The sequence below is a fragment of the Gobio gobio genome (genome assembly GCF_949357685.1).
Source record: "Gobio gobio genome assembly, chromosome: 17".
NCBI lineage: Eukaryota > Metazoa > Chordata > Actinopteri > Cypriniformes > Gobionidae > Gobio > Gobio gobio.
In genome coordinates, this window is record NC_137110.1 from 23855255 (window position 1) to 23879516 (window position 24262).

Genomic DNA, 24262 nt, shown 5'->3' on the forward strand with positions numbered 1-24262 from the left:
GCAGCGCGCCAGGCACATGGTTCAAAAGGGTTGTCCCTATTCTCTTAATGAGTAATGGGTGTGTTTTGGGCGTAATGTGCAATAAACCCATCAGAGTCTCATCTCCCATTCCCTTTAAAAGCCAGTTGCGCTTGCACCATGGGGGATTGCCATTTACATTGCAGAATTTGCGAGCAGATTTCCTCCAGAGAGGAATCCTTTTATGGGTGCTTTCACACTAGCACTTTTGGTGCGCACCCGGGTTCAATTGATGTCAGAGTTTGGTTCGTTTGGATGATGTGAACGCGGCCTTCCGAACTCGGGTGCGCACCCGCGAACCGTACCAGAGTCCGCTTAAAAAGGGTGGTCTGGGTTTCAGTTCATGTGAACTCCAGTATGGTTAGCTGCTGATGTGAAGACAATCGTACTAAATCGCGGAAGTGAACCGCTATTAATGACGTATGATTTGATAAAAATGTGTGTTTGTGTGAGTTTCACTAATTTCTCTGGTGAGTGTGACTGACGAACTGCAAGCAGAGAGCTGTAAATCTAATTTCTGCTCATCTTCAGCCTTCTTTTTAGCATTTGCAGTACATTCGCGGGAGATAGACGCAAGTGCCATTATGTACTTAAGCTTTGGTAGCAAAACCAACGGTTCAAAAACAAAAATATAAAAGTGAGGAGCAACGCTATGCATTTTGCCACCTTCTCGCTCGCCGTCGTTACCAAGCAACCGAGTAAACATCTGCTGCTTTGATGACGCAAACGCATCCCGGTTCGGACCCAAATAATATGAACACAGTCCATTGGGGGCAGTGGGAAAGGTGAGCAATTGAACTCGGGTTCGGTCCAGGCAAAAAAAACTAATTGTGAAAGCACCCTTATTTTAATATTTATAAATGCACTGTGTGTGTGTTAAGCAGAGTTTACACAAGTTGTACACATATTTCTAACACTTTAAATAACAAAAAAAAATAATAATAATATTGCGCCATTGACTTTAGACCAGGTTTCAGTTGTTTTCAGACTAGCACGCCCATGGGTGCACAAATGGGTATTTGCTATTTAAACAATGTGGCCCAGGACGATAACTGCATCGGGGTAAAAACACTTGCGTTGCGTCTGGCACCGCATTGCACCAGGTGTATGATAGGGCCCTAGATGTATTTAAAGAGACAGTTCCTCCCAAATGAAAATTCTGTCATTTCATCATATTGTTCCAAATCCTTCCTTTGTCGAACAAAAAAAGTGACATTGGGCAAGATGTTCAAGCTGCCCTTTTCCATGCAAATTCAAAAGACATGAGAATAAAATGACACACAGCATCATTGAATTGCCATGTTTGGATATACACACACTTGAATGAGGTTTGAGAGCTGCATGGTTAAAAAGATTTTACATTTTTCATTGCATAAATTTGCAAAAGCTTCAGAGTTAGTTTTGTTTTGATCATACTGCCATGTATTAAACGTTTTACTTGTTTTGAAAGTTTTCAAATGAAATATTTTATGTTTGTTCTGTTTCATTTTGTTTTGTGTTGTTTTGGGATCATACTGCCAGGTATTTAACTTTCTACTTGTTTTGAAAGAAAGTTTTCAAATGAAATGTTTATGGTTGTTTGTTTTATTTTGTTTTGTTGTGTTGTTTTGTTTTGTTTTGTTTTGGGATCCTACTGCCAGGTTTTAAACTTTCTACTTGTTTTGAAAGAAAGTTTTCAAATGAAATGTTTGTTCTGTTTCATTTTGTTTTGTGTTGTTTTGGGATCATACTGCCAGGCATTAAACTTTCTACTTGTTTTGAAAGAAAGTTTTCAGATGAAATGTTTATTGTTGTTTGTTTTATTTTGTTTTGTATTGTTTTGGGATCCTACTGCCAGGTTTTAAACTTTCTACTTGTTTTGAAAGAAAGTTTTCAAATGAAATGTTTAATGTTTGTTCTGTTTCATTTTGTTTTGTGATCATACTTGCCAGGCATTAAACTTTCTACTTGTTTTGAAAGAGTTTTCAAATGAAATGTTTATTGTTGTTTGTTTTATTTTGTTTTGTGTTGTATTGTTTTGTTTTGGGATCATACTGCCAGCTTTTAAACTTTCTACTTGTTTTGAAAGAAAGTTTTCAAACAAAATGTTTAATGTTTTTGTTTAATTTTGTTTTGTGTTTGTTTTATGTTTATCATACTGACAGGTATTAAACTTTCTACTTGATTTGAAAAAGTTTTTGAATGAAATGTTTAATGTTTTTTGTTGTGTTTGTGTTGTTGTTTTGGGACCATACTGCCAGGTACTCTTGAGTAACACTGAGTAATATACACTGCACACACATTACTGTCCTCCTCTTCCTTTCTTTCTCACTCTCTCTCTCTCTCTCTCACTCAGTGAAGATGCCTTGTTACGTTAATGGACAGGAAACCTTGCACAAATATGAGGAAAGAGAAGCAAAGACAGAGAGAGACAGAAAGCGAGAGAGTCAGACAGAGAGAGAGAGAGAGAAAATAATCTGCTGACAGCTCACAGTTTGAGTCACATGATGTGAAAGAGAACCTGAATAGTGGCAGTGTCAGATCAGCCTGGTGGTTTCCATCTTGCGTCTTTCTCACATGCACACAGCTATAAAGAATGTGGTTATGTTCTACTGTCAATAAGAGCTCAGCAGTGACGGCCAGAGTGTGGTGGGACAGAGCGTGTGCAATGCATATACTGCAGATAAAGTACGTTTTCACAAGGTTCTGCCTATTGTCATTAGCAGCTGTCACATGAGATGATACTCAAAAGTCAAGTGTTATAAAGACTAATGGGAGCTGTATGAGACGTGACAAAGTTGGCGGTAGTGTTGGTGAGTATGGGGGGAGGGGGAGTGTATTGTATTTGTAATCAACAAAATGCATCTGATGCCTAAATAAAAAGAAACATCAATAACCATTTGAGGTTACATTTATTGAGTTGACTTAAATGCATTTACAAATTGATTCATGTACGGATCTTACTTGAGAAATACAGAAAAATTAATGATATAAGTATAATGAGCACAAAAATAAAATATATGTATACCAATTGGTTACAGTAATTAAAATAATATAAATAAGGATGGATATCAACTTCATTTGAACAAGTGAAAACAAAACCAATATTTCATGCCATCAAAAAATCCGTAATTATACCTTAAACATTAAAAGGTACATTAAGAATATTAATTGAATATATAGCGTGAAGTGCACATGCATCTAAATAGTCTTAATAACAAATAGCCGTAAAGGAATGTAAATAGTAGTATTCATTTCGACTCCTCACTGGTTTGTTACCCTTCGCACATTCTTACCACAGCTTGAGAGTGCTATAACCAGAAAATCCCCCTGAGGACAGTTTAAAAAAATGATTATAAGTGTTGTTTTGATACCAAACATGAAATTCATTAGTTTCACACTGATTTCATTAAGAATGTGCACTAAGGAAGTGCTTACAGTTTACAAACAACGAGTCAAAGCATGTCATTAGCAAACAGGTAATATGCTAATAAAGACAACATTAACTTTTAAAAGGCAACACACAGTCTTATACAAAAGTTATGCCTTCTTGAGCCTTGTCTTATGTCAACAGTTGTGATCTAACAACTGACATAACAGTCACTAGTACCGTCCCAAATAACTTTCACTTTAGCATGCCCAAATCACGTGCCTGGTGATGCAAGGCTGTTTAAAGTTCCCGATCTTTAATTTTTGACCATACACAATCAGGAAGTGTGGGCCGAATCACTTAAACTGATGACAAATATTCATCTGTATGATTTCAATAGCTCGCTCAGAACTCCGACTTTGCGCTCAGAGAGCTCTCATGTGTACCTTTCAGGTCCCCACTTGTAGCGCCAGACCCCCCTGATTTGTCTCTACAAAAAAGCCTGAGAACGCTTCCCCTGAACTTCTCAGCTGCAAACAGGTAGACCAGTGGATCCAAAGCCCCGTTCAGGCAGGTTAGAGAGGAAGTAAGACGGTTAGCCAGGGCTAGCCCTCTTTTGATTTGGCAGGATAGGTCTGGGTGTCCGTAACCCAAGATGAAGGTTGCACGGCTTAAGTGATAGGGCAAAAAGCACACTATGTAGATGAGCATGACCAGACCGATCGTGCGTAGAGCTCGGAGTTTCAGCGCCGGCTCGAGCCTTGAACCTTTTCGCAGACTATGCACTATCAGCAAGTAGCATGAAAGGGTGGCAATGAAAGGTGGCATGAAGGCTACGGCGAGGGAGACGAGAGCACGCCGTGAGGCCTTTTCTCTGTACAGCTGCAAGCATACGGTAGAGCCATTGACTTCTGCGGTCTGCTTGGTGACCAGTAGGGGCGCCATTGACACTATCACCAAAGCCCAAAGTGCAAAACTGGCAATGTGAGCGTAACGAGGGCGTCTGACCTTGAGGGAACGTACGGCGTGTACCACAGCAAGGTATCTATCACCTGCAACACAGGCCAGGAAGTACAAACTGGCATACATGTTGACATAAAAGAAGAAGCCTGCGAGACGGCAGGGGATTTCACCAAATGGCCAATGTCCCCCCGTTAAATGATAAGTGGCCCTGAGAGGTAAAACGAAGATGTAAAACAGGTCAGCCACAGCGAGATGGAGCAGGAAGACATTGGCTGGAGAAGCGTTCCCTCTCTGGCGGGTGAAGATCCACAGGGCAAGGCTATTGCCGTTCAGCGCAAGAAGGAAAACTATGATGTAGTAGAATCCAAAGATCATATTCTCCACTGTATTATCCACAGGTGGACAGCTTTCCATGGATCGATTGGGCAGCAAGGTGGGAAGTTCTGTAAGGGAGAATTCCATCTTTGTGACTGCAAAAACAGGAAAAGAAAGATGGTTTTATTATAAATTCACATGTATAAGATAATCCTATATATTTTTATATTTTAATTCATGAATTAAGGTAAATGTGACCCTGGACCACAAAACCAGTGAGGGTCAATTTTTTTGAAATTGAGATGTATACATCATCTGAAAGATGAATAAATAAGCTTATTGTATTTGTTAAATAAGCTTAGCATGTTAGGATAGGACAATATTTGGCCGAGATGCAACAAAAAAAATGAAAATCTGACATCTGAGGGTGCAAAAAATTGAAATATTGAGAAAATCGCCTTTAAAGGTGTTCAAATGAAATCCTTAGCAATACATATTACTACTAATAATACATTTTTGATGCATTTACGGTAAGAACATTTACAAAATTGGAACATGCTCTTTACTTAATATCCTATATGATTTTTGGCATAAAAGAAAAATCGATAATTTTGACCCATACAATGTATTGTTGGCTATTCCCAAAAATATACCCATGCGACTTATGTCACAAATGTTAAATTGAATAAATAAATAAATATAATAATTTAACATATATTATATTAAATGACATATACTCAGCAAAAAAAAAAGCACTTTTAACTGCTTTTTCCCCCAGCAAATTTCTTATGTGTAAATATTTGTATGAGCATAAATAGAATTGACAGACAGAAATGGAATAATGAGTCCCTGTACAAAGGTAGCAGCCAGTGTGGTGTTTCCACTAGCTGTTTTAAAGGGTTAGGTTCACCCAAAAATTACATTTCTGTCATTAATTACACACCCTCATGTCGTTCCAAACCTGTTAGACCTTCGTTCATCTTCGGAACACAAATGAAGATATTTTTGATGGAATCGGAGAGCTTTCTGAACTATCCATAGGCAGCAACGTCATTACAAATTTTAAAGCCCAGAAAGATAGTAAAGCCACTAAGATTTTTTATAAGAAATAAAAAAAAAATATTCAGCCAAGATGCATTCAGTTGTTACAGTAAAGACTGTTATTAACACTGTTACTAACCATTTTGTTTTCAAATAAATGTTCTTTTGAACTTTCTATACATCAAATAATCCTGAAGAGCTATGACGGTTTTCACAAAAATATTAAGCAGCACAACTGTTTTCAACATTGATAATAATAAGAAATGTTTCTTAAGTATCAAATCAGCATATTAGAATGATATCAAATCAGCATATTCTGAAGGATCATGTGACACTGAAGACTGGAGTAAAGGCTGCTAAAATTTGATCTTTGTTATCGAATGTATTAAAATGTAATATATATATATATATATATATATAATTTTTTTAATAATAAATCAAATTAATGCAGCATTGATGAAGCCTTTCAAAAGCATTTTGAACAGTAGCTTAAATATTATTAGATAGTTCGATATAAAATTAAATAAATAATGCCCAATGCTCTAGTGAAGCATTCTAAATCTTTGAATTTCACAAATAGCACGTACACCGATCTGGCATAACATTTTGACAGGTGAAGAGAATAACACTGATTATCTCTTCATTACAGAACCTGTTAGTGGGTGGTCTATATTAGGCAGCAAGTGAACATTTTGTAGTTGATGTGTTAGAAGCAGGAAAAATGGGCAAGCGTAAGAATTTGAGCGAGTTTGACAAGGGCCAAATTGTGATGGCTAGACGACAAAAGAAAAACTCAAGCTACAACAATGAACACGGGCCCACCACGGGCCCCAGTACCCTGCACGTCCGTGCGCCCGCTCTCCGACGGCAGAGCGACCCGGCCACGGGCGACGGGCTGCTAAGAATCACAGTTAGAAGGCTGCCTTCTAGAAACTGACCACGAAACAACAAAATCTACATCGGCACCTACAACGCCAGGACAATATCCCGGGAAACGGATTTGGCTACCATCATCGCCGACAACATCCAATGCGTCTCCAGACAATGGGAGGCGTCAATCAACCTGGTCGACGTGACCAACCGACGAGTCGGCGTGCACACCCTGGCGCTGACTAACAAGATGACCATCCGCACCGTGCAGGTATATGCGCCGACCACAGCAGCCGAGGACGATGAGATTGAGCAGTTCTACGAGGACGTCGAAGCAGCCATTGCCCCCCAAAACCAACATACCACATTCTGATGTATTAACGTGTTAATGGCCACCTGCGCTTCACAGACGACATCGGCCTAATCGGTGAGTCAGTAGCCGACGTACAGTTGCAATTCGACCAGCTCAACCAGGCCAGCGCAGCGGTCGGCCTAAAGATGAACCTGGCCAAGACAAAGTGGATGCGCAACCCACAGGCCACCAGCAACATCCACGTCGGACAGAAGGAGATCGAGCAGGTCGACAGCTACCTCGGCCAGGAGCTGACTGCTGGGGACAAGAAAAACTGCGAGCTGGCACGCCGACGGAGGGCTGCCTGGGTCAGCTATGTGTCAATAGGAGAGGTGGTCACCAACACAGCCGACGCCCCCCTGCGCGCTCACCTGTTCAACAGCACCATCCTGCCGGCCATGCTCTACAGGGCCGAGACCTGGTCGCTGACCGCGGCAGACAGGCAGAGGCTGGCAGTGACTGAACGCTCCCTCGAGCGGCGGATGGTCGGCATCAAGAGGACGGATCACATCAGGAGGAAGGCGAGCAAGGTCAAGGACGCCATCAACCAGGCCAAACAGACCAAGAAGCGCTGGGCTGGACACGTGGCCAGGATGTCGGACGGGCGATGGATGCAGGGCATGACCAAATGGCTGCCTCTTGACATCAAAAGACCGCTCGGCCGCCCCGCAACCTGATGGCGGGACTCGCTCAGACAAGACATTGGCAGAGACTGGATGGGTCTGGCCAGGGACCGAAAAGCCTGGCAAAGTTGTTGTGGCCTGCGTCGAAAGATTGAAAGATGACAGGGTCAGAGCATCTCCAAAACTGCAGGTCTTTTGGGGTGTTCCCGGACTGCAGTGGCCAGTATCTATCAAAAGCGGTCCAAGGAAGGAACGGTGGTCAACCGGCGACAGGGTCATGAGCGGCAAAGCTCATTGATGCACGTGGGAAGCGAAGGCTGGCCCGTGTGCAGGCACATGAACAACTGCGATCTGGCACGCCGTCGGAGGGCTGCCTGGGTCAGCTATGCATCCATAGCAGAGATGGTCACCAACACAGCTGATGCCCCCCTGCGCACCGTCCTGCCGGCCATGCTCTACGGGGCCAAGACCTGGTCGCTGACCACAGCAGACAGGCAGAAGCTGGCAGTGACTGAACGCGCCCTCGAGCGACGGACGGTCGGCGTCAAGAGGACGGATCACATTAGTAACGAGCTACTGCTGAACAAACAAGTCCGATCCATGGCGGCCCCACCTCACAACTTACAGGACTTAAAGGATCTGCTGCTAACATCTTGGTGCCAGATACCACAGCACACCTTAAGGGGTCTAGTGGAGTCCATGCCTCGACGCGTCAGGGCTGTTTTGGCAGCAAAAGGGGGACCAACACAATATTAGGAAGGTGATCATAATGTTATGCCTAATCTTTGTATAAAATAACATTTCTCATTTATTTAAAAAAAGAAAAAATTTGAATATATAAAATATTTCTTTATTTGAGCAGCTGAGATGGTGTCCCTTATTGAGCTGGTGCCCTATACAGACGGCCTCATTTCCATGAAGGGAGCGACAGCCATGCTAACTGATAAATTCTGATTTCTACAAAAATCAACAAAAACGTACATGTTTGGCACACACTTCCATCACACATCTAAATCAACCTATATGGCGCATTTAAGCTTTTCATTTTTGCTATAAGAAATCAAATTGTATTCACATCTGAAAAAAGAAAAGAGCAAGTTTACACCTGCCTTTGGGAATATCTTTCCTAACTCCCCTGCAGCCAAAACATGTTTACAAAAATGGAGCAAAGGACACAGCAGTGATAGGCCTACAAATAACACTTTTTACAGCCACAGTAAATATTTATCCCCCACTAATTTGAGTCGTGCAAGGAAGTGTTACAGCTGTCTGGCTGTTTGGCAGCAATTCAGCTACTTGGATATTTGTGTGTCTCAGTCAGGAGTCTGAGCAGATGTCCCTGCGGGGCTCGCTGCACCCCCACACGCTGCATGAAGGTGCTTCAGTGCATCCGGTGACCACACCTTTGTCATGAGACCCCAGAGTCACTCCCAGCTATCTGCTTACAATCTGACCCAGCTGTCCTCATGGCATTCTAGTTTGGCAAATCATTGGCGGGTGCACAGGGCAGGGCAGCCTGCCTCACATTCAACGCGCAAACTCAAACAGTTGCTCTATTAATAATCAGGCCAAATGAAGCATCTGCAGGAATCAGATGACCTTTTTAACCCTAAAATGACCGAATTTTTGTTTATTTATTTCAATTAAATAATTGTACTATATTTTAGTTTGATAATGTTTTTTTATTAATATTTTGTATTTTTAGGTACTACATTATATTTATGCATTAATCCATTTATTCACTTTATGAGCATGGACCTGAACATGAAATTTCCAACTTAAATCTTACTTAAGTTTGATCTCTTTTTGACGACGACACACAGATTAATGCTGAAGTGAAAAACGTTTAAAAAAAAAACGTGAAAAAGTTTTTAAAAAAGTTTTAAAATAAGTTTACATTTATTATGAATAATGCACAAAAATACCATCTTTAATTTTCAATATTTTCAAAAACACGTTTTACTCTAAAACTGAGAAAGTTGAGGTTGATGTCTCAAAAAATGAGCTTTCAGTAAGAATAAGTTTATTCACAACACAATAATCACACAATACAAGTGTGACTATTTTTTTCAGGACCATTTATTCTAATTCAATTTATTCTAATTCAATTTATTCAAATTGTCCATGATTTTTTTCCAAGAGTGAATTTAAGATATATTTAAAAAACGCATTTTACAATGACTTACAATCTTCAATTATGTTTTTAATTTCTGAATTAAATTTCATAGGGGTGCATAAGGTTGTCAACAATTGTCCTTATATCACAATGAAGAAGATAAGCCTTATTAATATTATTGGGGGGGGGGGGGGGGGGTACTTTTTCAAAAGGTACACTTTTGTACCTAAAATGGTGCATATTGGTACCTTAAATGTACATATTAGTACCTAAAAGGTACAAAAGGTACCGCCCCAGTGACGGCTTTTGTACCTTTTTTACTGAGAGGGTAGGGCAATATATCATCATCCTTTCACAAAAAAAAAAAAAATGATTCAGGCCCTTCATAGATATGACACATTTAAATTCTGTTCACTTTACTTAAACATATCTAATTTTGTCACAACTTAATTTAATTGTGTTTAATCAACCTAATATATTTAAAACTGAAGTTTACTTAATTAAGTTGTGTTAAAACTACATGAAATATTTGCGTTGACATAGCTAACTGGGCAGTGGATCTGTAGTTCCCAGTATGCTTTCCAAGGGACTCCATTAGGAGAGTACATTTAGGGATTCAATAATTGTATGTGTTTTTCTGTAAAGGGAAAGATGTTAGTTAATGTTAGTGTTTAATGTTCAGTTATGTTGGACATTTAGAGGAGTTTCTGTAAAGTGTTTTCATTTTGTGGTTACCATTATGCTGAAGAGTGGCGCCTGTGCTTAGGCTGTGGGAACTCAATGATCAATGCTAATGTCATGTCATATTTTTACTAATAAGGTGCTCTAAATTGATTTCCCTGCTCCCAGCGTCGCTATTTCATGGCTCCTCGAGGAGGTGCTCATATGAATGAGGGAAACGGGAGCATAAGTTAACTAACCTAAGAAAATAGTTTTTTAACGGGATGGCGGACAGCAGTGTGAGTCAAATAATAGATGCCCCAGCCACGTTTAAGTCCAAAGTCTGGAAAACCTGCACTTAACCTTTTCACAGGCCTTTTGTTTTCTTAATTAGACAGATATTGTGATGTATCATCATAGGATTGTCTTGCAATATATTGATTATCGCAGAATTGCAGTAGGCCTATCGTGATATTATCGTATCGTGAGCGATGTATCGTGCATCGTATCGGGAGGTACCTTGTGATTCCCACCCCTAATTGATATAATGAAATCCTTGAAAAAAACTATTTTTCTGAGAACAACAATATTTTAAGACATCTGCTTTACTGCTTGATACATTTTTAAAAACTATTGTCTTCCAAATAAAAATAATGTGGTGCAACCAACATGCAAAAAGAGAAAATAATAATAACGATAGCTTGTTCTTTGACTCAGTCCAAATGCAAGGGCAGTGGTTCAAATTTAAATATAATATATAAAACAAAGAGTGGACCTAGGAATTTAATTTATGAATACTGAATACAATCATGTTGAGTTTGAGTTCCACACCCTTTGGAACACTCCTCAAAACATATTAAAATGTAGCTTTATCCCATTTGTATTAAGAACAAAGAGCCAGTCTTTGTGGATCAAATCTGCTACCAAAACGTTTCACAATAACCTCTCACTGGAGTTATAATAATAGGAAGACACTTTATCAAAATTTTCAGAACAGCATAGACAAACACAAAGTGGGTGAGTAGTGTACAAAGTATTGTCTCAAGATTCCAGCTATCGGAAAGTTCTGCAGGATTTGTAACTGAGGGGGAGGAAATCCTCAAGTCCCAGAACATGCCAAACCCTCTGGTAATTTAAACAGATAAAAGTAGAGAACTACAAAACAAAAACAAAAAACTGGAGCTTAGATGAAAAAAAGGCGTGATTGGGATTGAGAAATCCAGATGTTAATAGATGGCTCTGGTGGTTCTCTGCTGTGTGATATGAAACTATAACTCTGAGGTCCAGGAAAAACACATTTGCTCAGATAAAATATGAGAATTTCGAATGAAAAACGAAAGTCCGGTAGCACTAGTCCAAGTGCTCTGTGGTTGTCTTGGAAAACATGCTCCAAAACCCGCAAGTCTTGCAGAACAAGGCACCTCCACAGGCTGCCAACAATACAAAATCACTTTTGTGTTAAAGAAATAAGTGGGGGTCAAGCCGGGGTTGCAATGTGACACTAATGCTCCTATACCACATCCACAAAAGAAGCAGAAGTAATCACAGGCGTGAGGCACAGTGCAGATTAACTAAAGCTAAACTGCAACTCGATGTGGACCAACAGAAACTCAAAGTAAAACACAGCTACAGGAAACACAGTGTAATTACAGTATTACACAAATACGTGAAATATGACCGCATGAAAGCAAATGCGGTGTCCTATAACTTTTAGTTTTATAACCGATTCCCTGAAGTGATTTTGACTGATTTTTTTCCATTTAAGCAAAGCTAACTAGTTATCGCGCAGTGCTAAAATCAGCTTTCAGAGACCAATAAACTCACCTTAGAATAAATACAATTTCAGTGATTACTATAAACATACTCTATTAAAATTAAAATTCTATTAAAATCCCATTTAGGTCCTGGCATATGTTTAAACAAGGAAAATGCAATATAGTAATTCAATAAAAATTAAAATTATGCACTTAAACAGGGAAAACACAGTATAGTGATTATATAAAAAATAGTAATACAAATATTTACAGAACATTGAACAGTTTAAATGGCATGCACATAAACAAGGAGAAAACAATACAGTAGATTTTTCATTTTTTACATTTACAATATTGTTGTTCTATGTAAAAATTTTTGATAAAAAATAAAAGTGCAGAAAAATAGTTTAAATGGCTCGCACTTTAGCTAGGAAAACATTCTAGTCATTCTATATATATATATTTAGTTATATTTTATTATATATTAATAAAAACGTTGCAGACACTGAAAGTATGAAGACTATAAAAGAATAAAGTCTATGAGAGACTCACCAGAGTGTTGATCCCTCAACAGCCCGTGCAGTAGTGAAGGAGTTGAGTCTAGGAGAGTACAGCAGAGCAGAGCAGAGGAGAGGGAGTTCTGATGCCTGGACTTTCTTACAGTTGCCTGAAAACTGAAAGCAAACCAGCAGCTTCTGTTCAGAGGCAGTGGAGTTTAATGGAGTTGAGACCCTACTCTCTTAGGCTCTGTGGCTCTTTTTGTGTAGCCTACAAATTTGATCACAAAAACGCAGTTCGCGATGGGAAGGCTCTAATGTGACTCTTGACCTCAGCCTTTCTTTGCAATGCTATTTTCTTCTGAGGGCCACTTGTGCGCTCCACAATAACCCGAGTCAGAAGAAGCGGCACATTTCGACAGGGGGAGAATAATGGCATGCCTTGGTCGCAATGTGGAGCCGGTGGGGAGCCATGGAAACGGGGACTAGCGTGCCTTTAGGTTAGAAGCCCCCCCTCCCGAAAACCCCCCTCCTTCAACCATATCAATAAACAGAAGATGAACTGAGCCTTTAATGGGACAGTTTATGAATAAAGACTAGAGATTATCCATTGCAGACTGTGGAAAGCCAGACAGACGAGGCCCCTTGGAACTCGGAGAATGAGTGAGAAGAAATTTGAGCAGAAAACACAAGGGCGAGCGGGACAGAGAATAACAGACTGGGCTCCTTGTTCCTAGGGTCCCTGCTGTGGACTGTTGGGGCATCATACACTGGAGCAGCAGAGGGCAGAAATAAGACCATGTGATCCTCGGACAGATGTGCGGCCCCAAGCAAACAGCAAGAGCAATAATCTGTCTTTCATTCTGGGAGATCACAGCTGTGCAGGACACACATCATCTCTTTTTCTTCTGTTTGGGCCAGTCTTCAACGATATGCTAATATAGTTCGCTTTACTGAATGCGTCCACTATTTTGTCTGTATAATACAGTGCCAAGTCTTAATTGGGACATCTCCAAGCCTCATTATATGCTGCCCCTCGAGACTTTGTTGCCCCGGGGCAAAGCACAGTGTAACATGCCTGTTAACCAGAGAAGAACTCGTCTTCTGTCAGATTCAAGAGCTAAAACAGTTTGCTTTTAAACATGACAAAACAACACAAGCAACAGGCGAATGTAATTCCATTTTTGAAACCGACACCCAGAAGAATCGGCCGATATGGTGAATAATAAAAGTGTACAATTCTGCGAGCTATGCCTCATAGTTATTTATTTGACAATTTTGCATAAAAAAACTTGAAATACATCAAAAACCAAGTATGATTCAAAGACCATAATGATTCATTTGTCATTAAATATTAGTGAACAAGTAAACAAACTGAAATTACAGTCTTCTTCACACAGTCTGGCATTATATTACGACAAAATAAGCACATCAGTTGGCACATTGAAAAATAAAATCAGACAAATATTCAGTTTGATGAATTAATAAATCTCATTGGCTATGTTTTTCATATATGTGATTGTGTGCACTTAAAGAACGCCAGAGTAAACTCATTGCCGTTCTGTTATCTTTAGTCAAAGTATTGATTTCTTCTTTGTCCTTTCCTCTCATTAAGATACATGTTGACGTAGGAAGTCAGCAGGTCGTCCATTTTATAGCCCTAACGGACACAGAATTCTGTTATTTTGAGATCTGAAAAATCAAATTTTTTGGAGTAAGCAACATTTTTGTCACTTACCAGGGAAGTTTCACACAGGATTTTGTTCCCTTTCACAAGGTTTCCAATAGTCATGTGGAAGTATGTGCTTCCACTGCACCAGTTTGCAATCTTGTTGTATGGATGCACCGCCAGAATGTCCTTGAACAGAAGTAGAATTTAGTTAAGCCAACAAACTCAAAGCTGGATTTAGCAGACAATGCAACTTTTAAGCAGACAATGCAACTTTACTTTCAAGCTTACGGTTTTACCACTCATCTGAGGTCTTATTTAAATGCTTGTTTAAAAGACTTATCATTTGAAGATACCTTTGTTTTGGGGTGAATGATAGTGACGCCCTGTTTACTGATGGCAATCCTCACAATGTCAGGGAAATTGGGCTCTGATGTTTGCTGTAATATCAAGCACCGTCTTATACACAGTTTTATAAGCAATATCAGCTCAATTATTATTGTGACGCAGACTCAAATTGCTTACTTTCACATCAAAAAAGGCACAGCCAAACGTAGGCCATTTATAGACGATCTTTAAAAAGCCAACCCTTGCCTGTTCCACAGTCGTGCCTGCTTGCTTATTGTACTCAGCAAAAATGTGCTGTCGAGGAAAGTTTGTGTAACACATTAGAAACATAATATCACATATACTCTGCATTCATCCGTTAATATCTGGATGGAACTGACCTTCTTCCATTCATCAGCAGACATGGCTTTAAGCTGGTCATTAGGCACCAGGTCTTTCAGCATCCTAGGAATCATGGGAAACTGAGTTTTATCATTGTCCACTTTCACCCTGAAGAGGAGAGCGCCGAGCGCCACCATTTCTTCTTTGGTACAACGATGATAACCTCTCAAGTATTTTGGCAACTCCTAAAAAGTGTGGAAAAAAAGGGCAAAAATATAATATACACTACAATTCAAAAGTTTGGTTTTTGAAAGTCTCTTAGACTCTTGAGTTTATTTGATCAAAAATACAATTTAAATAGTAATATTAATATTTTCTATTTTAGTACATTTTAAAATGTATTGATGGACTGAATTTTCCACAGTCATTCCTCCAGTCTTCTGTGTCACACGATCCTTCAGAAATCATTCTAATATGCTGATTTGGTGTTTAAGCAAGCCTATTGTTTTCAACATTGATAATAAAATGTTTCTTAATATGTTTGTGGAAACTAGGGATGCAACAATACAGTTAGTCCACGGTTCAATACATACCTCGGTTTTTTAACCACGGTTTTCGGTTCGGTTCGGTTCTGATGGCTTGTCATATTAGTTTTTTGCTATTCTATTCTTAGCTGACAGGAACAGCAAGAGGTTAAAGGATTAGTTCACTTTCAAATAAACTTTTGCTTATAATTTACTCACCCCCTTGTCATCCAAGATATCCATGTCTTTCTGTCTTCAGTCGAAAAGAAATGAAGATTTTTGATGAAAAGATTTCAGGATATTTTTCCATATAATGGAAGTCAATAGACCCCATACGGTTCAAGGTCCAAATGAGAGGTTCAGTACAGCTTCAAAAGGGCTTTAAACCACATCAAACGGTACCAGACGATCAATAAGGGTCTTATCTAGCGAAACGATCGGTCATTTTAAAAAAAAATAAATAAAGTTTAAGTTTTATAAGCACAAATGCTCGCCGTGCTCTGTTCAGTGATGCGCTCGTGACGTCACGTAATACACAATTACGTTGAAAAGGTCACGCTAGACGCAGGCGGAAGTACCGAGTTAGTGTTTACAAATGAACGGAAGGAGGACCGTATCCACATATTCAAACGTCTTTGCGCCTGCGTCCAGCGTGACCTTTTCAACGTAATTGCGTTTTACGTGACGTCACAAGCGTGCATCATTATTGATCGTCTGGTACCGTTTGATGTGGTTTAAAGCTGTACTGAACCTCTCATTTGGACCTTGAACCGTATGAGGTCTATTGACTTCCATTATATGGAGAAATATCCTGAAATCTTTTCATCAAAAATCTTCATTTCTTTTCGACTAAAGACAGAAAGACATGGATATCTTGGATGACAAGGGGGTGAGTAAATTATAAGCAAAAGTTTATTTGAAAGTGAACTAATCCTTTAAGGAGAAAAAATACTATTTTTGTTATTGCAACTTAAAATACTTAAAACTTTACTTCAGAAACACTTGTACACATTCCTAGTGTATTGTATAATTTAAAATAAATATATATAAAGATGTACACTGGCAGCTCAGAGCTGTACAGCAGTATTTAAGTATGAGATTGAATGAATAAATGTAAAAATAAAACATTACATAGACTTCACTATAAAATATACATTGATTCTTATTAAAGTTACAGTATTTAAGTTTTTCAGTCAAGAGCAGTGAGTGCTTTTCTATGTGTCTTCTGTTGTTTTATTAACATTAAAGGGATAGTTCACTCAAAAATGAAAATTCTGTCATCGATTACTCGCGCTGTGAGTTTTTGTGATTGTTTTACACCTGAATAAAGTTCATTCTTCTGTTGGAAAATATATTTTGAAGAATGTTGAAAACCAAACAATTGCTGGTCCCAATTGTGGGAAATAATAATATGGAAGTCAATGGCTACCATCAGCTGTCTGGTATTCAACTGTCTGTGTTCAAAAGAAGAAATGAAAACAGGTGTGGAACAATATTAGAGTGAGGAAATAATGACATACTTTTAGAGTGAACTGTCCCTTTAAGGACAAGCGGCGTGTTCACTAGGCTGCGCTGCTGTCAATTTAAGACCTGCATGCATCTAATATACAGGCACATGCCGATTTTACTATCACTTTAGACATAATCGACTGTGTTTATGTAAACCTTATGTGTATTTGACAGTATTAGCGCAGTAAGACTACTTAGTCCCGTAATCACGTGTTTGACAGGCTTTTAGTGCGCGCTCAGAAAAGCACATGTTAAATGAAATATCTAACCGGCAAGGCTTTGAAAACACATGCAAAAACGAACTTCCGTGATTCCTCACTTCACCGCTCTGTTAATGTGTGAACAGCATTGCAAGCGTGGCTAAACACCCCTAACTTTAGTGCATAGTGATTGGATATTTGCTCATATCAGTGCGTAGACTCACATGCACACTCAAACAGAGCCAATTCGGAGAGAAATAAAAATAATTAATTAAATGCAAAACCGAAAAAAAAAAAACACAATTGACAAGCGCGTTTTGACCCTTAAATGCGAACGGTTCAATATTATATTGAGAATTGTGGCATCTCTAGTGGAAACCATGATTTTTTCCCCAGAATTGTTTAATAGAAAGTTCAAAAGAGCAGCATTTATTTAATAAAAAGAAATCTTTTGTATCATTATAAATGTATTTACTGTTTCTTTCAACCAATTGAATGCATCTTTGCTGAATAAACGTATTTACAAAAATCTTATCGATGGCAAACTTTTGAATGTTAATGTACCTTATAAAGCTACCAATATACAGTTCTTACAGGAGAGCAATATGGGAATTGTTCTACACATTATCAAGATGGCAGAGATTGGCGGTACCTGTGGGTAATGGAAGATGAGATCTGCCTCCAAATCTCTCCCAGGGCTGATGTTGAACCATAGTTTTCTCATAAAGAAAACGGTGTAAGCTACATTCACTGGACCACCAGCTGTTTAAAACAGTGTCAGCAATGTCAATAGTTTTGAATTTGGTAACGGACTGGTGAATAACTGGTTCTACTTAATCAATGATCTAGAAAAAACACCTAATAAAACTCCCACCTAAATTGAAACTCACCCTGATTCACTCTCTTAGCTCTCTTGGACCAGTCTGTAATCTGTCTCAGGCTGTCAAAGAAGTAGTCCGTTTCATTCAGACTCAGAACCTGACAGAAAGAGAATGCCAGATTAACATACAGACAAAAATAAATTCTGCAATATAAGAATAAAGGAACATGGGATCATTGACTACCGTAGACAGAGGCGGACATGTGTCTCCCAATAATCAGATAGAGATTTAACAATATCTGTTTTTTTAATAGCATTGGTTTAAAATTTTGAATATGAGGATACAGCCATGGCTGTTAGTTATAAATCATGGTAGTCTCTGGATACAAACCTTATCAGGAGTTTTCACGAAGAGGCTAAAACCATCAGCTGAGGACAACATGAGTTTTTTAGCAATGGCCTGGACCATGTCTTTTATCTTGGTGTTGGTCGCCACCTCAAAAATCTGTCCAGAAATCAAAAATTGATTCAATGAATAAGATGTATGACTTGCATTGGTATCAAATCCACCGTAGATTTCATGTTTATTCAACTGCTAGTATTTTCACAATTTTGAACAGTACATGAATTATTGTGGTGCAAAATATAAACACAGGGCTAAAAAAAAAAAAAAAACCGGAAAAAAAGAGACAAAGGCTCACTAGTGATTGTGAGAGAGTGTTAGGCCAGTTGACAGAACGGTCACTTGTCACTTTGAGCCGGTGTTGTGTTGCCACTTGTTTTGTGTATCCACTTTTTATGACTTTTTTATGAGTTTTGGTGAAGTATTCAACATGGTTGTCCCCAAAATAATGGGTTATGTCTGGCTTTGTTGAAATTGCAAAAACTACTTGATATTCATGAAAGCATCTGTCAGAATGTGTTGGAAAAAAAACAAACCAACCAGGAATGTTTTGCATTGTACGCTATTGTTTTACAGCAAAAACGAGCGTAAACTTATTTTTTGTAGTTACAGTACATTACAGCTGCATAATTTCTAGCTTGTTGTGATATTTTTATCATTAATAATACACATTTTTTATAATAATTTCACATAAATGGTGTAAATAAAATGTATTCATAAATACAAATGTAATATAGTTTATTAGAAAATCTAATATAGCCTATATAAATATATATATATGTGTGTGCTACCTCTTGAGAGTCATTGGGGAACTGAATTTTGTGGAAGATCTGGGTGCTGTTCTGCTGAATTGCATCAACCTCTACCTTGTGAGGTGGAAGCTTTCTGGGCTCCATTCTACGACAAAAACAATGACAATGTCTTCTTATACACAGTAAACATATGGCTGTTATACTATCACACCAAATCAACAATGCAATTCTCATCATCTGTGACCCAGCTTGTGGACTCATTACAACTATAGGCCTACAGCAGTGTCCCAGATGTCTTTGAACAGTTGCAGTGGCAGATGAAGCCGCTGAAAATTCTGTACTATCCCATCACTTTCCTGGCATTTGCTCAAGTCTGGCAAAGGCTAGCATGCTAATAAAAGGAGAGGTGTTGCTACAGTGTCATTTTCATCAAGCAATACTTCTAAACTTTAAAGTATTTTTATTCATTGCGTTTCTTCTTGTTAGTTATTCTATCCACAAAACAAAGTAATCTCATTTGTAATGTTAAAAGTTTGGGTTGAAATGAAACGTGGTTAAGCTTAGAATGCTGGCCATACCTCCGAGCGCCTTGCAGTCTCTGGAGGCAGTCTGTGGCCAATGGCTCTCGTTTGCGTGTCTCAATGAAACGCTGAGCATGTTTCAGCAGAGAATTAGTGGGAGGGAAGAGCCCACAGCACAGCCACAGCAGCTGCCAGCCCTGCTCCACACTGTACCTGATTCACAAACGACACACAAACAATGTTAATTTACAATTATAATCAACCATTTATTTATCATAAATTAATTAGTGCTGTCAAATCAATTATTCGTGAATAATATATATACACACACATACGCACAAACACATAAATAATATATGTAAATATATATATATATATATATATATATAAATATATATATATATAAACTTTTATGTTTGATGCGCCGTTAATTGATTTGAAAGCACAAAAATTGATATCATTATAAACAGCTTCTAAAATGTATACGTATAAATACATACATGGCATATATGCATATAAATGGCACATTTCACAGACTATCTAACGTCTAGAAGTCTAGTTTTAAAGTTGGCATGAAACTTTTCTTTTCTTCCCTAAGTAAACATAAATTCAAATAAATATTGCAATATTCCATAAAAAACAAGAATAGTCAATTTTGATTTAATGGTGTATTTAAAATGTATTAAAATCAGAAGGATGGAAACAATGAATCAGTTCAATGAACCTAGACCAGATTTTTCCCTAAATATGAAGCTTTATGAGGAACCCCCTTCCTAAAATCCATCTATATATTTTTATGTAGCCTATGGAAAAAACATTTAAACTGTTAGATAAATAGTAAGTGTGACATAATAAATACAACATTGGGTATCCTTAATGTTGGATGTATGAACACTGAAGAAGAACATTTTCCATGAAAAATGCGTTAAGAATACAGCCTTACAACCACAGTGAGCAAGATAAAGGGGACTATAGTGAGAGAAACAAAGCAAACATACACAATTCTGGAAAGTAAAAGGAGAAAAACATTTAGAACTGAAACTGTTATTATGTTCGGTAGACTTTATCCATTTTTGCTTTGTCTTTTTATTCTCTGAAATGTCCTGGGGACCCCTTAGAAACTTCTGGAGGATCGACGTTTGAAAACCCCTGTTCTGGACTAATCCTATGCAGGACCATTTTGGCTATTTAGGATTATTTTTTTTACCTTCAAGGTATTATGGCTGCTAACAGGAAAATGTATAATGTTTTTTCCTGAAATGCACTTTGCTTATTTAATTTCATTGCAATACAACTTTTTGGCACCGGAAACTGTAAATTATGATTGTTTGGTCCTGTGCTAGACAGGAAATTGATCTCTTGGAAATTTAACTGAATACCAGTAATCTAAAGCTTCTAGACTTGGTGCCATCTGAATGTGATATACTGGCAATAGTTAAGCATAACCATAAAAGATGGTTAGGTATGAAAAACAAAATGACACTACTGTAATCTATACTTCACTGAATGGTTCACTGAAGGATAGAAGATAAAGGTTGCATAGTTTCTCCTCACCGTTATAAAGGGCAAGTCAACTTTGGTTCAACTAAAATCCCAAAAGGAAAACTGTACAGAACCATTGAGAAATTGTGTCTCTGTCACATATTTGCACAAACGTTCAAATGCAGTTTTTGATTTCAACAGAAAGTAACAGACTTCTGAAAAAGATTTCTATTTCAAATAAATGCTGTCTTTTGAACTTTCTGTTCTGTTCTTTTCTTCTTATCTGGAGTAATGGCTATACTTTGCTATCACAGGAATAAATTACATTATTAAAATAATAATTGCACAAATATTTAACAATATTACTGTTTTTGCTGTATTTTTTATTAAATACATTTCTTTCAAAACCATTTTTAAAAAAATCATACAAACCCCAAACTTTTGAATGATAGTGTACAGGCATTCAATAGGCAAAATACAGTATCAACTGTTTACCGGGTGTTATTGCTGGTCATTTGTTTCATGATCTGGCAGTAGATCTCATCTCTGAGTTCCTCATGTCCTGTAGGTGGACCAAAGATCTGGTCTGTGAGTTCCTGAGGGCTCTGAATCTGTCTGGTAGGGTAGTCACCCATATACTTCAGAATAGGTGCACAATATATCAGTCAAGGAATTGGCCATTTCTTAGGATTGTATTCTACCTGGATAACAAGGTTAGCTAGTAAGTCATACTCATGGATCAGTGCTTATTCAACTCTTCATCAAATTACAACAGTTGCCGTGTCTTTGGATATGTATTAGGTAAATGGTAAGGTGTCTACTACTACTGTGGCAATAAGCAATGTTCATAATAATAATAACTAAAATATGTGTGGCAAAGGATATCAGTGAAGGCCTGGCAGGCCTGTGGGCTTAAATCTGGATTGCCCACCAGTCTTTTCAGCAGAGGCTGTCTGATGGGTTCTCGGGAGTTTGCCCACAGCCTCTCAGGTGCTGCATTCTTAGAGATCACCTGTCTGTTCACATCCTTGGTGGGCTGCCTGCGACAATGACAGAAACAACATGGTGTTTGCTTTTGAAACACTTCAGAATGTAAAACTGTGGTCAAACGGTTGCTGCAAGTACCTGAAATATTCCAGGGAGAACTCTTTGAGAGTTGAAGGAGCCACTCTTTCAGTGATGGTTCCTTTTGAAGTGTTGTCTATGATGGTCTTTCTCTGATCTGGGGACAAGCTGATCAGGCTCTAAAAAAATCAGAATGCAAAGAGATTTTAGAAAGCCAACACGATCGAGACATATTCCAAAACCCAGGCCTTCACATTTCTAAAGTACTTTTCAACTCAATAGGAAAGCATGAAAAAATATATATTCAAGATCTCACCAGGACTTCATTGGTCGGCTTCGTAAGAGTTGGAAGAATCAAGACAGCATCCGCAGGGACTGCACCGATTTCTCCAGTCCGCTCATTCTTACCCTTCAACCAGCCACGGTCTGCAGAAAACTCATTATCCTGAATGAGGCAGATGAGCTCGGCCTTCTTAAAGCTGAGAAATGTTCGATCATCTTGAAAAAAATAAAATCCAAATTAGTCATTAGACAACAACAAAGTCAAATAACAGATCGACACAAAATCGATTTACTGAAATATATGCAGCTCATTGTCTCTTCTGACCTTGTCTGTTAACCTCCTGTAGGGTGACAGCAAATTGTGAACGTTGAATGAGGTTTGCCAGGAACATGGACACCAGATCAGAGATGTCGACGGGCATTATTGCATTCAGTGTAAAGTCTCCTTTCAGAGTCAGCAAACACACACACTTCCTTTCTCTGGAGGCAATGAGGCAGGAGGAATTCATGGAATTTACAAAGGAAGGTATCACTCATATTTATTTAATTCTAAAATATTACATTTTAGTATTGTAAATGACAACATTATACAAGCCCATCAAACACTAACTAGTTACCAGCCCACCTAATAGTGTTGACCCCGGTGAGCTCTGGGTAAGACAGCACCAGAAGTGTCTTTTCTCTCTCATCTAGGAATGTAATTCCCATTGAATTTATGGCAAGGATGAACTTGTTCTTTGGTAGAGGAGGACCTAAATATTAAAAATAAATTATAAAAGTGGTTCTTGTGCATTAGTTGTGGAAATTATCTAATTTGCAATGTACACTCCCGTTCAAAAGTTTGAGGTTGCAAGGTTGCATAGGATTTTTGCATTTTATATTACCGCAATTTAAAGTTGCAGTGTGTAGTATTTATGAGGATCTATGGACAGAAATGCAATATAATATACATAGCTGTTTTCAGTGGTGTATAAAGACCTTACCTAATGAACCGTTATGTTTTTATTACCTTAAAATGAGCCATTTCTATCTACATACACCACAGGTCCCCTTAGAGTGAAGTCACCATTTTGTGCCCCCATGTTTTTACAGTAGCCCTAAACAGACAAACTTCTCTACAGAGCGCTAGCTACTCTCTGCTGTCTCAGACGACGCCATCTTTGTCCTGTGTTGGCCACCTTAGCTTCTCTATGTGCCTCGAAAGGGAAGGGTGAGTGATGGGCGGTTGCGATTTGCAACCTGACCACTAGATGCCACTAAAATTTACACAGTGCACCTTTAAAATGACTTTTCTAATAAAAAATATTGTAAAATATTATGTATTTCTGTGATGGCAAAGCAGAATTTTCAGCAGCCATTACTCCAGTCTTCATAATCATTCAGAAATCATTCTAATATGCTGATTTGATGCTCTAGAAAGTTTTGATAAAGTCCAAAAGAACAGTATTTACTTGAAACACATTTTTGTAACATTATAAATAGCACTTTTGATAGCTAAAAGTAAAGCAACAGATGCTATTTACACTAAGTGAAAATAGTAGTATTTTCTTTGCGCTAAGAGTAAATTGTTAGATGTTATGTATACTTAGTACAAATAATGGCAGATACTATTTGCACCTCAGTGTATTGTAGTATATTATAAAACATTATGCAATAATAACATACAGTGCATTTATTAAACTCATGGGACATTACTTGGACTTGACATTACCTCCCCGTAAAACACTTTATTCCACTATTAAATACTCGGTAGGCACTTTATTTACACTTTACAAATATTTTCTTAATTTTTATTTAAAATAAAAGCT

General features: G+C 38.2%; 2 protein-coding genes across 2 annotated transcripts in view; both read right to left on the reverse strand.

Annotated features, from left to right (window-relative positions):
* Positions 1 to 2876: 2876 nt before the first annotated feature.
* On the reverse strand, positions 2877 to 12810 carry gpr17 (G protein-coupled receptor 17). The gene is made up of 2 exons (XM_079840002.1): positions 12614 to 12810; positions 2877 to 4800 (listed from the first exon to the last, which is right to left on the reverse strand). The coding sequence occupies exon 2, from the start codon at positions 4790 to 4792 to the stop codon at positions 3773 to 3775; it is 1020 nt and encodes a 339-aa protein (XP_079696128.1). The 5' UTR covers positions 4793 to 4800; positions 12614 to 12810; the 3' UTR covers positions 2877 to 3772.
* A 998-nt stretch (positions 12811 to 13808) lies between these two features.
* Positions 13809 to 24262, reverse strand: part of myo7ba (myosin VIIBa) — a gene marked incomplete at its 5' end in the record, with an annotated part of 33171 nt that continues 22717 nt past the window's right edge. The window contains 16 exons of the mRNA XM_079841476.1: positions 13809 to 14218; positions 14297 to 14416; positions 14584 to 14667; positions 14753 to 14869; positions 14956 to 15141; positions 17782 to 17891; positions 18020 to 18107; positions 18341 to 18454; positions 19144 to 19249; positions 19683 to 19838; positions 21603 to 21756; positions 21993 to 22147; positions 22233 to 22351; positions 22489 to 22670; positions 22780 to 22934; positions 23080 to 23206. Of these exons, the coding sequence (XP_079697602.1) occupies positions 14129 to 14218; positions 14297 to 14416; positions 14584 to 14667; positions 14753 to 14869; positions 14956 to 15141; positions 17782 to 17891; positions 18020 to 18107; positions 18341 to 18454; positions 19144 to 19249; positions 19683 to 19838; positions 21603 to 21756; positions 21993 to 22147; positions 22233 to 22351; positions 22489 to 22670; positions 22780 to 22934; positions 23080 to 23206 (2063 nt within the window). The 3' untranslated portion in view covers positions 13809 to 14128. The remainder of the gene's footprint in view (positions 14219 to 14296; positions 14417 to 14583; positions 14668 to 14752; positions 14870 to 14955; positions 15142 to 17781; positions 17892 to 18019; positions 18108 to 18340; positions 18455 to 19143; positions 19250 to 19682; positions 19839 to 21602; positions 21757 to 21992; positions 22148 to 22232; positions 22352 to 22488; positions 22671 to 22779; positions 22935 to 23079; positions 23207 to 24262) is intronic.

Excerpts from the sequence above, each read along its gene's own strand:
- gpr17 (XM_079840002.1), bottom strand. The coding sequence starts at position 4,792 with ATGGAATTCTCCCTTACAGAACTTCCCACCTTGCTGCCCAATCGATCC.